General features: G+C 33.8%; 1 protein-coding gene across 2 annotated transcripts in view; it reads left to right on the forward strand.

Annotated features, from left to right (window-relative positions):
• Positions 1-16,948, forward strand: part of KIFAP3 (kinesin associated protein 3) — a 167,291-nt gene that overhangs the window by 121,548 nt on the left and 28,795 nt on the right. For both annotated transcript variants that reach the window (XM_082383822.1, XM_082383823.1), the window contains exons 18-19: positions 10,074-10,263; positions 16,073-16,172. In XM_082383822.1, coding sequence (XP_082239948.1) covers positions 10,074-10,263; positions 16,073-16,172 — 290 coding nt within the window. The remainder of the gene's footprint in view (positions 1-10,073; positions 10,264-16,072; positions 16,173-16,948) is intronic.

Consider the following 16,948-nt stretch of genomic DNA (forward strand, 5'->3'; position numbering starts at 1 on the left):
GCTCAAGTCTCTCGTCTTAAACAGGAGTTATCAGGAGTTATCCCCACCCTGTGTCTTCTGTCCTAGCTCTCTCTTTCTCTTTAGAATCAACATTTTGAAAAAAATGTCTGCATATTACTTCCTTCATTTCTTCACTTTCCCATCCTCCTTTCTACATTCCCCTTTCTCCTTTCTACCAATTCTTGCTTCTGCCTCCATTACTGCATTGAAGTGGTGCTTACGAAAGTCACCTTGACCTTCATTTTTCTAAATCCAATGAATATTTTTAGTCTTCATTTTACTTTGTTGATCCTACCCTCCTTGCAAGAACTTATAAATCCTGGTCAGAGTTAAAATATAAAATCACAAAGAAAATTATTTTAGATTATTACATTCATAAAAAGCCTTGTGAATAAGAGGACTTCCAAGAAGAATCAGCAAAATGAAACTGGTGATATATCAGCTAGCTCTATATGGTTCCCTAAGATGCTGTCTGATCATGTGAGTTAGTATAAAACAAATTTGAACAAGTAATCTGAAAGTTCACCTAATCTCTCTATACCTCTCTACACTGGACTTACAAAGTAAGTATTTGATATGGTGCCAAGTAATTTTAGATTGTTTCATTTCATACTTTGTAAAACTTAAGTCTAAAAAGATACTCAGAAATACTAGAGTTGTTAAACTGAGACTATTTAAAGATACTCACATGTGAATTATTCATGTGATCTGGAAGTCCTATGCTGTGCTACTCAACTGAGTCATAGTCAAAGCTGAGTTTCTTAGAAGAGAAGAAGTAGTCCAATACAGCTGATAGGTGGGCACCAGACTCTGGAAACATCCCATGTTCTGCTAGAAGAATGTTTTTTTACCTTTCTGCTATTATACACCTTATAGGATTCAAGGCCCTGGCTCAATTTTATCTCGGTGATAGGAAACTGCACCACCAGGAGCAGCTTCTTCCCGAAACATTTTTCTTCCCTTGTCAGTTGAGTAGGGATTCTGATCTTAGATTCAACTTTTGGCCTCTGTGAAGTGGCAACTTGATCCAATAGAGTATTGCATTTAGAATACAACTGATTCTAGTTCTCTCCCTGCTGAATAATCTCAGGCAATTCACTTTTTGAAGATTTAGTTTACAGTGACACTTCTGAGGATTAAAGAAGTTAGAGAAAATATATATGAAGCATCTGCCACATGATGGTCACTCAGTATGTTGTGTTCAAACTAAACCAAAATTCACACCAAGTTGTGAAGTTTATATATAGATTAAATATCTGGATCAACATTTCCTTTCCTTAGTACAGTTAATTCTTTATGTTATTTTCTGTTCAACTTTTAAAATGATATGGGAAGATAATCTGTTCACAGTTTGGATTTTAACTCTGGAAAGTTACTTGGAATATATATTTTGGCCAGACATATTTCTGTTTGTAGTTTACTTTAAGATTGTCCTGCAAAATGGCTGAATTTGGCATTTTAAGACTTCATGTCAGAGAAGTTAACAGAATAGGTCAATTTACTGAAAGGTGTTGATTAGGACAGTGTAGAGAAATAGGAAGCTACCTTTGCTAGTGTAGAAGTGCCCCATGTGTTAAATTACCCATGTTCTGAATCTGTGGTGACTAATTTGGATTTGGACTCAATTTATCAGACCAAACCAGACTAACCTCAGACCAAAGTTATACTCCTGGTTTGCTGGGCCTCATTTGGAAGAAATTTGAGGAGTGGGGCATTTTAATGCATCAGTAAAAAGACAGCTTCTCAGGTCCACTTGGGACGTAGCTGCCATTCTTTAGTTCTTTGAGCTCAGACTCTATTACTGATCACGACGCAGGGTGCTATTGGCTTGTCCCAAATCTTTTTAAAGAGTAAAACAAGAGGAAATTGACTTAATTTGAAACAGGAGAAACTTTGATTAGACACAGCAAAGATGATGAAACACTAAAAATAGGCTGTCAAGGGAGAATGTGAAGTCTGTCCAGTTAACATTAGTAACAGTTAAATAACCAGCTTTCTAAAATAGTTTGTTAGAAACCTGCCTAAAATGGAAGTGGATGATCTCTTAAGACTCTTTTTTACCTCTGGATTTTGATTGCCGAGTATTCTTGACATGGCTATGATCAAAAAAATACAGAAAAAGTGGGAATATTTGTAGCTTAAGGCGATTTATCTTTAAGAAAGCAAACTTCTTGCACTCAAGACAAACATCATGGAATAATACTAAGAAAAATTAGATGCCTTGCAAACCTTAGGGAAATATGCCTTCTGCAGTAAAGTATTCTTTCCCCAAATTATAGAAATGTTACATTAGTGATGAAGTGTTTAATGTATTTAGGCCCAGGCCCTCAATTGGTGAATTGAAACAGATATGTGTTCATAGTACTCTTTGTACCATAGAGGATTACATGTTTGGTGATGCAGTCTCTATGGCCTCATCAGCAAATTGTTGCCTGTCTGACTAGGCTTTGCATGTAGCTTTGGGAGGCAGGGAATGGGGTAGCTGCAGAGAAGAGAAGGGAGGCCAGGAGAGAGGAGCCTAGCTTCCTCATCTTCCAAGGGAATTATACAGCAATCGACCATTGCCTTTTCTCTTCCAAGCCTTGAAGATCATCAAAGGAAGATCAGAACCCTCTATACATAGAGAGCTTCTGAAAACCCAAATAGATTTTTATCCCTCAGTCCTTCCTCACCTTTGTATGAAGTATTTGAGAACCTCAAATTCCTACCCAATTAGTAAACAATTTCCTCCCCTGACATTACTGGGTTGTCAAACATTTAATACATGTTTATTAAGCACATACTGTGTTCCAGACAACTAAGGTTGACACTGGGAATAAAAAACATGAAGTCTCTAGAATATAAAAGTTTACAATCTAGACACCAGGATACTGTCGTCTAGACATGAACTGGCCTTTCAGGAGCAGTACTGCTACATGGGCTGTCAATAGATATTCTGTACTAATAAAAACATCTACAGGATGTTTATGGAGAAGGGAATGTACCTAGGTTCTCTGGTAAAATACTGATGTCTGTTGTCTTTCTAGCCAGCCACAGGCCTACATGTGCTCTGATACTAACACAGGTTTGTGTCACTAAGATTTTGAATGGCAGCTTTTTCTCTTTTAACTCTTGATTTTGATCATTGGCAAATTGTGTGTGTTATAATAATCTGGAATTATTTTAAACTACGAAAACAAGGTGCTGTCTTCATTCTAGGATAGACACAATTATATTTAATAAGACTGGTATATTGAAGTGAGTTATCTAATGTAGGTTTACATGTAACCTCTAAGACATCAACTGTTATAGTTCCCACAAAAATTACCAGGGGAAGCCTGTGTCAGACAGAAAAGGTGGATTTATTAATAAACGTCCAGCAAGGGAGAACACTTTTTTAAAATGTCTTATAATATCTTGAAAGGGAAGTTATAGAGAATGTTTCATAGGGTTAGGATTAGGGTTAGCTTAAAACTCAGGTTATTTCAGGACAGGATTTCAAAACCATAGAATGGGTAGGGATTGGTAAGATGGGTAGAAGGTTTTTACTTTTAATTGGCTTGCAGGTTGGTTATGGGCACAGAGGAGGGATTTTCAAGTGAGTTGTTGACAGAAACTTCTAAAACGTTCTTTCCAAAGAAGGTGGAGTTGGTTCTTGCTTGTTTTACAGTATTGGCAAATTTTCATTTCTCAGATTTGTAAGTTTGATGTTTATTTCTCAATTCCATACAGTCAAATTGGGCTTCGTGAGATAAACCCAGTTGGTTTTAGTGGTTAGCCCTCTTATGGAGTTCATTTTTATATTGCATAAATCTGAAAGGCAGAAATTTAAGATATTTTTCTAGTTTATTAGAATTTACATGCATATGTATATATGCATGTGTGTGTATTCCCTGCCAGTATTATGCATGTTACTTTACTGGTTTTTTTAATTGTCAGCAGTTGGATTAAAAAAAAAAAACAAGCATGGTATGAAAGAAAAGTCATGATTCCTTGCTTAAATAAATTTTATTTAGTTATATCTTTTACTTTGTGGACATGATATTTGAAGTGATATTACACAGATGAGCCTCCTCAGTGCTTTAAACAGAGGTTGAAGAGATAATTGTACTTTGAGGTCTGGTTAGAAAATGCCATAGTCAAGACTAAAGGGCAACATTTGGGACAGTACTATTGAGAAATATGTAGTATGTGCATGAAAGTCAACAACTCTATTATGTATGTGTGTTTAATTATGTGTTAGATAAATATAGATAATATATACATATCATTGGAAGAAGTATTTTCTAAGCTATAAAAGGCATCTTTTTAGCAGCTACTACCTTAATCTTAATGAGCAACTAAATTACTCTAGATCTGCTTTAATTTAGTATGAAGAATTGTATTAAATAAACCATATTACATTCTCAATTAGGGGGCTGCCACGTTAAAGGAGAAAGGAAAATCTGTTTTCTATCAGTTACGTTAGAACACAAAGCAGATCTATGTAGCTCTGTGTTACCCTGTAGTGTGTTAATCACATACAAGGTGTGACGGAAGCCAGTGACAAAGAGTTTTCCTGATGGTGAACAGGCTCTGATAATAAGCTGGTTAAGGCTTCATAATGTTTCAGTGGTTAAGTAGTAGACAAAATGATAGAGGACTTCAAAAAGGATGGCACATTCCGTATAAAATCAAACCATAAGTCTTTTGTGACACTTTAGAATTTATGAAAACTAGTGCTTAAGGTCATAATGTCAGGAGCTGAGAAGAAAATAAAAGACAAAGCATGTGTACCTTTAAATACAAGACAAACTAGAGTCCCAAAGCAAGGATATCAGGGTGCACTCCTTGTGAAAAGAAGCATTTCAAAAATGAAGAAAAAGCAACTATATTCCTAGAGTATTTCTACAATAGCTTGACAAAGTTTCATGATTTTTCTTGCCTGTGTTTGAGCTATGGCATCCCTGAATTCCCATAGTCATTTTCTGATAATGAGGGGGCAGTGATATAAGAGGGAAGTAGAGATTTGGGGGAGAGGGGTTAGAGGGAATTGGTTTTAATTGATATATGTTGAATTTATTAAATTTTGATACAATATTCATTTAGAATTGCTATGTAATTTTTAAAAGATGACCTCTGTATATTGCTATTATTCTGCAGTTTTGGAGGATAGTTATTTCAACAGCTTTATGAGGTAATGGTATTAATTATAGATTTGTATTTGAGGAATGTTAGAACTTGAACAAATCTTAGATTTGTTTCATTTTACAGTTGACGAATCTGAGACCAACAGATGTTAAAATACCTTTAGAAGGTTGCATATTTCTGTTAGTATCAGAACTAGAAGGAGAACCCAGGTCTCTTGGCCCTTATCCAATGTTCTTTGTATTATACCATACCACATTATTAGTGTCTGTAAATTCAGGCTCTGAGACACAAAGAAAGTATGACTTTGCCAGGGCTATTAAACTATACTCATTGAGGATAGATACAGAAGATAGCTGAGGCTAGGGATTCCAGAATATGCTGGTCCACTGGGGTGTGATAAAGCTTTCACTGGTTTTCACTAAAATGGAAAAGAGAGGGAAAAGAAAAAAGTGTGTGTGTGTGTGTGTGTGTGAAAGTGAGAGAGGAAAGAGAAGAGAGAGACCAGAACTGGGGAGGAGTTGTAAATGTAAAGTTAAAGTGTTTTAGTGTTGGGAAGGTATATCTTTATTTTGAGATCGTCTTTCTCACATTTTTAGTCTTAAAATGGCCTTTCTTTTATAAAACAATAATAGTAGGTGGCAGTTGATTTACATTTAATATCAGTCCCACAGATTTACTTTTTTAAAAAATTAAATTTATTCATTTATGTATTTATTTTTGGCTGCGTTGGGTCTTCGTTGCTACACGTGGGCTTTCTCTCGTTGCGGTGCGCGGGCTTCTCATTGCAGTGGCTTCTCTTGTTGCGGAGCACGGACTCTAGGCACGCAGGCTTCAGTAGTTGTGGCACTCGGGCTTGTAGTTGTGGCCCGTGGGCTCTAGAGCACAGGCTCAGTAGTTGCGGCGCACGAGCTTAGCTGATCCACGGCATGTGGAATCTTCCCGGACCAGGGTTCAAACCCATGTCCCCTCCATTGGCAGGTGGATTCTTAACCACTGCACCACCAGGGAAGTCCCAAGTCCCACATATTTACTTTTGAACCTTTCTAAAATCTAAAATTTTGGGGACCACTGTCCTAACCTATTAATTCACTATGGTTGATAAATAGATCTTCAACATCCATAAGCTAAAAAATTTAATTTTCAAGAAATCTGGAACATAAAAATCAGTGTTTCAGAAACATAAAGATGAAAAATACAGCATCATATAGCAAAACTGTACTATCTTTTTTGATTCTAACCAATTTGCTATTAAGGAAAAAGAAATGAAAATATTTAAACAAATATTGCGTTCCTCATAACATGCTTCATTCCAAGATGCTACATTTGGTAAATATACCTGAGGCTGCATTATCACAAACTAGAGCAAACCTTTATGGCACAAGTACAATATCTTAATAATGTTTTATACTTAGCCTCTAAATTTAAAAATGCATATTTTAAAACATCCTCCAAAGTTAGCTGCTAATATTAGAATTAAGAAAGTCACTGAAAACTAGTATATACCAGTATTTATTGTGGTTCTATCTAAGGTAAAGATATTAGGGTATTTTTTCTATTATTTTCAACTTTCAGTCAGGAAATAGTTTTATAATCATAAAACTCCAAATGTTTTCAAACAGTCATAACTGCTTGAGACTTAAAGGCCTTGATACTGTTTGGTCAGGGTGTTTTGCCATTTTCTTTCCTATGATCTATAACAAAAAGCTCACTGTACTTAATAAATCTCAAGGCCATCTTTTGTGAAAACTCCACTTGTCATTGTAGTGGATTCATTGTAGTAGGAATCTGTAATCATTGTTGGATCTTTTGCAGAACATAATTTTCTATATCCTAAATGATTACTCAGCTTGGTATAGAATAACATATTCTGTTTCATATTTACTGAGGGAGAAACTTTTGTTTTTGTTTTTTTCTGAAGAGCTGAGAAGACAACCATAGTTGTCATCCAGTAAACAATAATGTACATGTTACTCATTATGTTAGTCATAGAAAAGTAAACCTGTTGTTTTACAGTACAAAAATACTTAAAATCAGAATAAAATTATCTTTAATACAGAAAATAACAGTACAGTCTATATCATTGTTACTGCACTTTTTGGCCTTATAATGTTAAGAGATGCCCTGGTTCTGTGGGTTTGCTCAGTCATAAACTGATATTAAAAAATAATCATAATAAAAGAAAGGCAAAAGCTTTAAAGGAATTCAGATCAGCCTAAGGGTAGTCTTATTAAATCTGATGCTAACTCACTGCATTGGAAAATCAGCTTTCCCAAGACACTAACAAGTCAAGCTTTAGTGTCAAAAGCTAGCTATGGAGTCTCATGGATGTTTTTGGTTTGTGTGTTTGGACTTCTGTCAAATATAGTGCAGACAGTCTTAAAAAAAAAAAAACTCAGGCTTGTGTGTGTAGGTTCATTAATAAGAACATTGCAGTAAGTTTAAAGTGTAATAAGGTTTAAGTTAGAAAAGCTGTTGTTTGTGATGAAAACAGCTTATTTATTACACATTTCTACATTTATTAGGTGTATTTTTATTATTAAACCAGAATAGTAAAATCTTACAAGAAGGGTAGAGATGATAACTCATAGAATAAGCGTGAATTTTCTTCTTTGTGCAGAGCATTACTTACTAGGCCAAATACATTTTTATGGATATACAGTTTAAGGATTTACTTTTTTATTTTATTTTTTTTGGCCACACCATGCAGCACGTGGGACCTTTGTTCCCTGACCAGGGATCGAACCTGCGCCCCCTGCATTGGAAGTGCAGAGTCTTAACCACTGGACCACCAGGGAAGGATTTACTTTTTTAAATTATACGTACCTCTGTAACATTTCACAGATATTCACAAGAAGCAAGTTTTAGTCTTAGTGGAATAGCAAACCCCATATTTTACATGCTTTGGGTGCTTGATGATTTCAACTTCCGTTCTTACACTAGGAATCCACATGCTTGAACTTAAATTATAATAAAACATTCAAATCATATGTCTATCATCTTCCTTGAATACTTCTTCATTCAGATAATCAAATTTAAAATTTTTCTACCAAAATGAAAAATTAGTTTTATACCTCTTGCCAAGTGAAACGAACTACTATTCATGAAAGAAACAATACCACTCAAATTAGTTCCAGTATTTAATGTAGATCTAATAGGATATCTGGTATTATAAGGCATATTCTATTAAATATTGTTATTATAACAGTTGAATTAATGTTTATTATTTTAAGTAAAATGCAATAATATTTATGATAACTCTTACTTTTATACAATTTAATTTTAAATAATTATATTAGGCAATAAACTGACAACTAATAGGAATTTTAATAGATAACCACTAGAAAGAATGAAAGCTTAATAATTTGGTGGCAAAATTGCCATTAGCAGTACCATAGCCAAAAAATATCTTCTACTTCCACCAACCTAAGTTGATAAGTAACATCTATATAGTTTCAGAGTTGTACAGTATAGAACACACAGTCTAACAGCTGACACTGCTAAGAGATATATTGATAATGTGAAACTTAAAATTTAACAAGAAAAATTTTGATAATAATAAATACATTTATTATAAAATTTCGTATGTATTCTTACATCCCAGAAATTTATTCCATGATGACAGTTTTTGACTTCAGCGTTACTTGGCTTTGTATGAAAATTGCTCAGCATTTACCTAAAATGTATATTTGGTCCACCTCTTAGTTATCGTGATCATCCTAACTATTGGAGGACAGTAGTATTGCCTGGCACCTTTCCAACTTAAAAAAAAAATAACTATAAACAAAAGTGTTAAAGATACCACAGAGGAGTTTAAAACTAAGAACCCTGTGATTAGGATGACAAGAAATACCTGAAGCCTTTTTTTTCCATCTAAGTCATCAGTGGTACTGTCCATTAATTAAGTGAATACACTTGTCAGAAGTAACCACAACCTGTGGAGCTAGATGGGTTCAGCTGTTAACTTTTGTAATAATTTGCCTACTTGTCCTTCAAAAACACGTACCAATGAAGTTCTCTGTGAATAGATGCTACAGATACAATGAATAAGCCACTGTCTTGCCCCTCAAGAGTTCATGGTTGAGCTTCCCTGGTGGCGCAGTGGTTGAGAATCTGCCTGCCAATGCAGGGGACACGGGTTCGAGCCCTGGTCTGGGAGGATCCCACATGCTGCGGAGCAACTAGACCCGTGAGGCACAATTACTGAGCCTGCGCGTCTGGAGCCTGTGCTCCGCAACAAGAGAGGCCACGATAGTGAGAGGCCCGTGCACCGCGATGAACAGTGGCCCCCGCTTGCCACAACTAGAGAAAGCCCTCGCACAGAAATAAAGACCCAACACAGCCAAAAATAAATAAATAAATAAATAAATTTTTTTTAAAAAGGAGTTCATGGTTAAAGCAGGAGATATTTAAAGAAATAATTATGACCAAATAAGACATTATTATTTTGTGGTTGAAACAAAATTGAATTAAATTCTGCTATTTGTTTTTTGTAGTAAACCATTTCAGTTTTTAGGAGAAATACTTTAATAGTGCTTCTTTTTTTCCTACTGAAACATGTTATCTAAACAAAAAGATACAGCAAAAGATGTAATTTTAATGCTTAACCACCTGTCATTAGTGCCACAGTAATTATAGCCACAAGACTCTTTGGAAACTGAAGTCTGGTTGCTTACCTAAATTCTAGTAATACTTAGATAAAGAATTTGTGAAATTTGAACTTTTCCAGTTTTTGCCATTGCCAATGGCGATTGATAATCCAAACAGAGATGTCTTTAGTATATGTAATAAATTGATTTTTATTGATGATCATATACAGTAATTCTGAACAGGTACTTTTAATGTTTTCTCTGACCCAAACAAAGGCCTCAAAATTCTCTTCTTATAAGCTAAATGTACTGCTATCTGAGTGCCAAGGAAATGCCTTCATAAGCTTACATAAAAATAGTTGACTTTGTTTGCAATAGGAATATGATGAAGAATGGGCTAAGAAAATTCAGAGTGAGAAGTTTCGCTGGCATAACTCTCAGTGGCTGGAGATGGTAGAGAGTCGTCAGATGGATGAGAGTGAGCAGTACTTGTATGGTGATGATCGAATTGAGCCATACATCCATGAAGGAGACATTCTCGAGAGACCTGACCTTTTCTACAGCTCAGGTAAAATGATAACCAAAGCAAAAATAAGTAGTCTGTGTGTGTGATATAAATAGGGACTTTTGTCTGCCAACCTTGCTCATTCCCAAGCTTTGTAAGCACTTCTTTTAGTATATAAATGGCCTTCTGCTAATGATTTTAGACATAACATCAGTACACACACCACGCAAACCTATTAACTCACCATTATTTTTTTTCCAAGTTAGTCTTTGATGTGATCTCCATTAAAAAGGCTGTGACCAGGAAAATTAATTGCTCTTAGAATGTGTAACTTAAAATGACATCTTCAAGATTTCCGACTTGTGTTTGAAAATGTGATATTTTTCTCTATTCTGCATTTATTTAAATGTATAATTTACTGATTTATGTTTTCTTTTCCAGTGTTTCATTTTAACAGTCTCATTTTGCCATGGTTTTGCTTTAGTTTCGAACTAGTAACCCCTGTTTGGTTCTCTGGTTGGGAAGATTTAGACATTTTATAGCAATAGTTTTTTCATTCTAAACTCTTGCTAGTATTTTCAAGGCAAAACTCAATTTTTACATAGATCTTACATACCCTTGTTGATTCTGCCATTCTGCCTTTTTCCAGGGATTTTGGTACTAAGAACAGTAAGTTTTTGCATATTCTGCCTTTTAATGTGTTGCAGTGTTACCAGTATTAATTACTTCATTGAAGTCATTTAGTTGAAGAGACGAAAGAAAGGACTTCTAACTAAGATCTGTAGCAGGTTGCAAATAAAAAGCATTTAAAGTAATTGTATCTGAATTAATGGCTCACCTTTTTTTCCTGCTATGTATTCATTCATATATTTTCATAACTGTATGCTGTGCATATTGCCCGTAAGGCTCCATTATTTTTATATTTGATATAGATACTTGAATCCTGGAAAATCGGTACTTTAGTTTGAAAATTAAATAGATTTCTTCCTAACTGAACTTTACAGTAGTTATGAAATACTGCTTTGAGTTTCAACCCAGATGGAGTAGATCATTAATTTCAACCAACCAGAATTTCTTAATTCAGTAATGGCAAGCAGCTGTTCCTTACCTAGTCAGATATTCATGAAGTAAAATGATGTAAAATATATATGATGTGAATTTTTTGATAATAGAAATCAGAATTTCTTGGAATCAGGTTTCTTGCTTTGAAAATTGATAGATAGCTACTTCTCAGTGTGAATCAGTGAGCAGTTCCCAAAAACGAGTAAAACTTGTAACCACCTCAGTATTTAACTTTGTTGTTTTAATACAATTAGAATTTCAGAACAGATTTCTAAAAAATTACACCACTTTTCCAAAATTAATTCATTTAAGTTGACCCCTTAAAATGAAAATCATAACATTTTTCTGTGAGATACAATTAAAATGTACAACCTATGCTTTTGTAAGAAATCTGAATTGTACACATTTTTATATATCTAAATTTAGAAACAGCCACAGCTGATGGAAAAATAAATAAATTTAAGCATTCGAGGGGTGAAATGTTATCTTTAGATAGCCTCATGGTTTTTTTTTATACCTATAGCCTGATGATATGGTACACACTTGACAGCAGAGATTACATTGCTATGAGTTTAAAGATATAGTTCTCATATCAAGCCACCTGTACTTTTTTAGTTTATTATTTTACCTAGTTTATTCTTCATGAATAGTTCAACAACTAAGTGAGTCTCTGTGGTGTTTTTGATATGTGTCATGGAAATCTAGACAATGCTAGTCTCTTGTCTTTTATTTTGTGCAGTTGTATCTTGAGAAACATCAGATAAATTTGTAATGCTGCAGATTTGTTGGGATGCTTTAGCTATCTTACTTAAGTCTCTGGGTCTCCATGAAACTTTAGGCTGCTTCTGATAAAAGCAACTTTAGTAGTTTTTCAACCACAGAGGTTAAGCTAAATGGCCAGTGATACCCTGGTCTTATCTTTTATTTAAAAATGAAATAGCATTCGCTACTTCCTGGTCATTAGTATTGCCCTCTATGCTTTCCGACTGTTAAACATGTCAAAATGTATCTGTTTCTTTCTTGCTATTATTTTAAAAAAGGACCTTCCCGTTCTGTTATCTGAAATAGGAATCTACTTATACATCTCCTTATAGTTACATTATTTTTTTTTTCTTAGTCTAAAATAATTGTGATTGCAGTTACTGACTAATTTCCTTTTCTATCATGAAAATGATGCTGTTTGCTTTAGTTAGTACTTTTTACCCACAGAGGAAGTATATTATAATTTATAAAGCTGTATTGCTACTACACATTTGTAAATTGTTTGTTACTTTTTTGCTTTTGTTCTTCATTCATTGTGATGAATCTTATTCTTAGCATTTAATATGTAACTATATTACAGAATATGAAGCTTAAAATGGTTTATTTCTGTCTCAGGATCATTGTAAAACCATAATTTTCATTTACCTATGTGTTTATGTGATGTATCTTATCAGGTGTAGCCAAATAAGTTATGATTTATCTATTTTAGTCATTTCTTTTTCTCATTTTCTTCACTCTTGATATGTTTCCTCCCACACAGTCATGATTTCACTTTTAGCTAGTTCACCAAAGAGCCTAACACTACGTTTTCATTTGACTTCTAGAAATAAAGTTTACTTCAGTAACAGTATATAAGAAGATACTGAGTTTTTACTTTTATTCACAATATGTATAAGCCAGTTTTTTTTAACTGAGTTTCAGAAATCAGAAAGTTGATAAATTATCTATGCTGGCAGTAAATTTGCTTTGATTTCCTTCTTGTTCCAATACATACCCCATTTTACTCATAACCACATTTATCATCATTACTTAGAGCACCTCAAGAAGGTGTGTTATATAACTATGGTCTAAAAGGTTTCATGTAATTTAATAACCTAAATGTATATAATGCTCTACAGTTTACAAAGTGCTCTGGTATATATCCTCTCTGTCTTCTATTTGTTCTCTGGGCATTTAAATATTACATGAAATTCTTTGATTCCTTGTTGCTGTCTTTGAAACAGTAAGGTTAGAGTAGGAGCTTAAGAAGGACACTCCTAGATTTATCTGAATATGTGATTACAACCAAAAATACATGATTCCTTTTCAGTATTTCTATAAAAATTAATTTTGGTTACAGAATGCTGAGAAACAGATAGTTCCAAAGAAGTTGAAGTGCTTGAGTTGATGATTTAAGATATAATTTAACTTTTATACTTCATTCTAGTGAAGAATGATTGCTCATATATCAGAGTTACCTAAATTTTGTCAAGTCATTAAAGGGCAGTGTAGAAGCTGTAGTTTACTGAATGAATTGCAGAGCCTTAGGATGATTAAAAATTAAGTTCAGAAGTATAAATTTACTCTTTATTCACATAATATCAGGCTTATTATATTACTAAACTTACTGTATTCTAGGTTTATAAAATTTCTTAAACTAGTTGTATTCTGGGTTTATAAAATTTCTGGCTGAATCTTTAAACTCAGAATTTTTTTAGTTTCCTCTCTATTTGATGAGATCCCCGTTTGTAGTTCCCTGTATTCCATTTATCCTTTTTACTCATTTTTCCCTTTGAAGACAATGAGAGCTCTGAATCAAAATGAAGATGTTGAGAATTTGACAACAGTTTTTCATTTAAGTTCTTCCTCATCTGATTCACTTCACTAGATCGTGTTTCATGTAATATAAACTTTTAATGTATAATTCAGGTATTTTTATTTGGTTGTATTTATATCTGAGTGTTATATTTCTGAGTGTTAGAATCTTTTATTCTGCTGGCATGCTGAATACCTTTGTATTCATTTTCAAAGTGTGGTATACATTTTATTTTGGCATTTTACTTAGCTTTGTTCCTCTAAAATTGCCAGATTTCTTAACTCCTGATCCTAAATTATTTGGTTTTAATTTAACAGAGAAACTTGTTGATTTTTGTGGTCTTCACCTTGTTAATTTTAGCCAAACTTTCACAGTCTTAAATCCATAGAAAATTAGTTTTTTTAGCCACTTAACTCTCAATCTATGGTGTCTTGGCATTCCCATAATTTCATTTTTTGTAACTTTTTTTGTGTTTAGCTGGCCTTGTGGTTTATAGAATTTTTAACTTTTCGAGGACACAGAAACTGGACTAAATATTACATACTTTTTAGCTACCTCTTAAGTATTTTAAATTTACTAAAGTAATAAGGTAAATACCAAAGGTATTATTAACAATTCAACAATTAAATAATAATGCAAGTCTTTAGTATATGGTATGTAACAAATGGATATATGTAACAAATGAGTAGTACAGGAGTCTTATGGAAATACCAATTATTTTTACCTATTCATTTCCCAACTCTATTAAGTTTTACCATCTATTCAATTTTTAATACCCTTACTCCTAAACAGATTTTATCATTTAATTCCCAGCTGTCTATCAATACTCAAATCCGTTACACCTCTGCCTCCCTCCCTTCCCAAGTAGGATTTTCTAACCCCTACAGAACACAGTAATCCCTCTGTAGCTTTTTCAGCCTCCAGCATTCATTTAGTATGTATATCCCTTCCTGTTGTGTATCATTTATTAATGAAATGTACTATTTAATTGCACCTTAAGTGTCTATTTGTGTTTCACTTAACCTGAAATTCCTGAAAACAGAAATTATGTATTCTAAGTTTTTCCACAGGACCTAGCAAAGTATTATTGCATGTGGTAGGTGTAAAATGATTGTCTGGTGACTGAATAATTTGCTTACTATGTGCCAAATTTATAAACTATGTTGTGGATACCACCTAGCCAACAAGTGACCTAGAGGTCACTTACCAACCCAGAATACTTTTGAGAAAAGGAAACTTTAAAAGGCCTCAGAGCTTTTCAAATAGTAATTACAAAAGCCATATACTAAAATATATTTGTTCTATGCATAAGACAGCCCTGAAGCCATCACTTAGATCTTTTTTCCTCAGATTCTTCTTATTCTTAACTTACTCATAATTGTATCAAAAATAGGTCATCTGGATTCTTAGATTGGAGTGAGTGAGAAAGTAGTATCACTCTAAAATCAGCAAGAAGTAATAATAAAGACTTAGATTTAGGAAAAGGAGCACTTCATAAGCAAAGAAAAAGTGCTCAAAAAGCATACTAGTGTAGCCACATAGCGTAGGTAGTCAAATATATCTAATAACCTAGGGCGTTACTATATAATAATTGATGTTTATAATGAAGATTGAGTTATCAAGAAGTTTTAAAATTATATTCAGTGTACTTTTTAAAAACACAGGAAATATAAAATGTATTTTCAAGGATTTCTAACCCAAGTTTGTGTGTTTGTTTTAAGGTTTGATACTTAAAGTGTCAAGCATTGCTTATATAAAAATTCACTTATTTGAAATGTATAATTCCCTAATCATACTACACAAATGAAGCTGTCTGGGTATAAAATGTGGGACATACTAGAGTGTTGGTCTTTACCAAAACCATGCTATTTAATGTCTCTTCTATTTCCTTACTCATTCTGTTTCTTAGCCTGGAAGGTTTATTGTCCCTCCCTATCCTACCTCACCCCTTAACTTTTGTTGTCTTCTCCAGAAGACTAGAAGCCCCTTGAAGGCAGAGATTGTCTTATTCATCTCTGTAATAAAATAGTACTACCACATAGTAGATGCTCAATAAATGTCCAATCATTGTAAAAGAACACTTAAGTATATATGCTCTTCTGTTCATACTCCCAGAGAGAATTGAATATCATGCTAACATTTTTCTTCCGGATTAAATATACAAGTTATTTTCTATTGTGTTACTTGATAGAACAGTTTCCTTTTTATTCCCTGCAAAGATGTTTCACTAGTTACTATTTTCTTTCTTCCTAGATGGATTAGTTGCCTCTGAAGGAGCCATGAGTCCAGATTTCTTCAATGATTATCACCTTCAAAATGGAGATGTAGCTGGGCAGCATTCATTTCCTGGCAGGTAAACAGTCTTCCAAGAAAAATCTAATATATGCTGTTCCCCTTGTTTTTGAAAAGCTAAAATTCTCTTTACTTCCCATTTTTCTTTTTCCATTAAAGAGTAAAAAAAAAAAGAAAAGAATGCTGAATATTTTCAAGAACATACTCATTTGATTTTAAGTTAACTTATGAAGTCACATTTTGTATGTAAAAAAATGAAGATCACAGTTCTAAAAAAAAATGTGTGTGTGTGTATATATATATATATGCTTCCTCACTTTGGAAAATACAGGCTGTCTATTGAAATAGACAGTACTTTTGCCAAATTAATGACCCAGATTGTTTCCTAAGTGTTTTCCAAAGCCAATAGAATATAAAATAAGAACACAGTACATGTATTTTTTTTTAACTTTGTTCTTTTTTTTTAACATCTTCATTGGAGTATAATTGCTTTACAACGGTGTGTTAGTTTCTGCTTTATAACAAAGTGAATCAGCTATACATATACATATGTCCCCATATCTCCTCCTTCTTGCGTCACCCTCCCTATCCCACCCCTCTAGGTGGTCACAAAGCACTGAGCTGATCTCCCTGTGCTATGCAGCTGCTTCCCACTAGCTATCTATTCTACATTTGGTAGTGTACATATGTCCATGCCACTCTCTCACTTCGTCCCAGCTTACCCTTCCCCCTCCCCGTGTCCTCAAGTCCCTTCTCTAGTAGGTCTGCGTCTTTATTCCTGTCCTGCCCCTAGGTTCTTGAGAGCCATTTTTTTTTCTTTTTTTTTTTAGATTCCAT

Source organism: Balaenoptera borealis (assembly GCF_965194805.1).
Source record: "Balaenoptera borealis genome assembly, chromosome: 1".
In the NCBI taxonomy this organism is placed as follows: domain Eukaryota; kingdom Metazoa; phylum Chordata; class Mammalia; order Artiodactyla; family Balaenopteridae; genus Balaenoptera; species Balaenoptera borealis.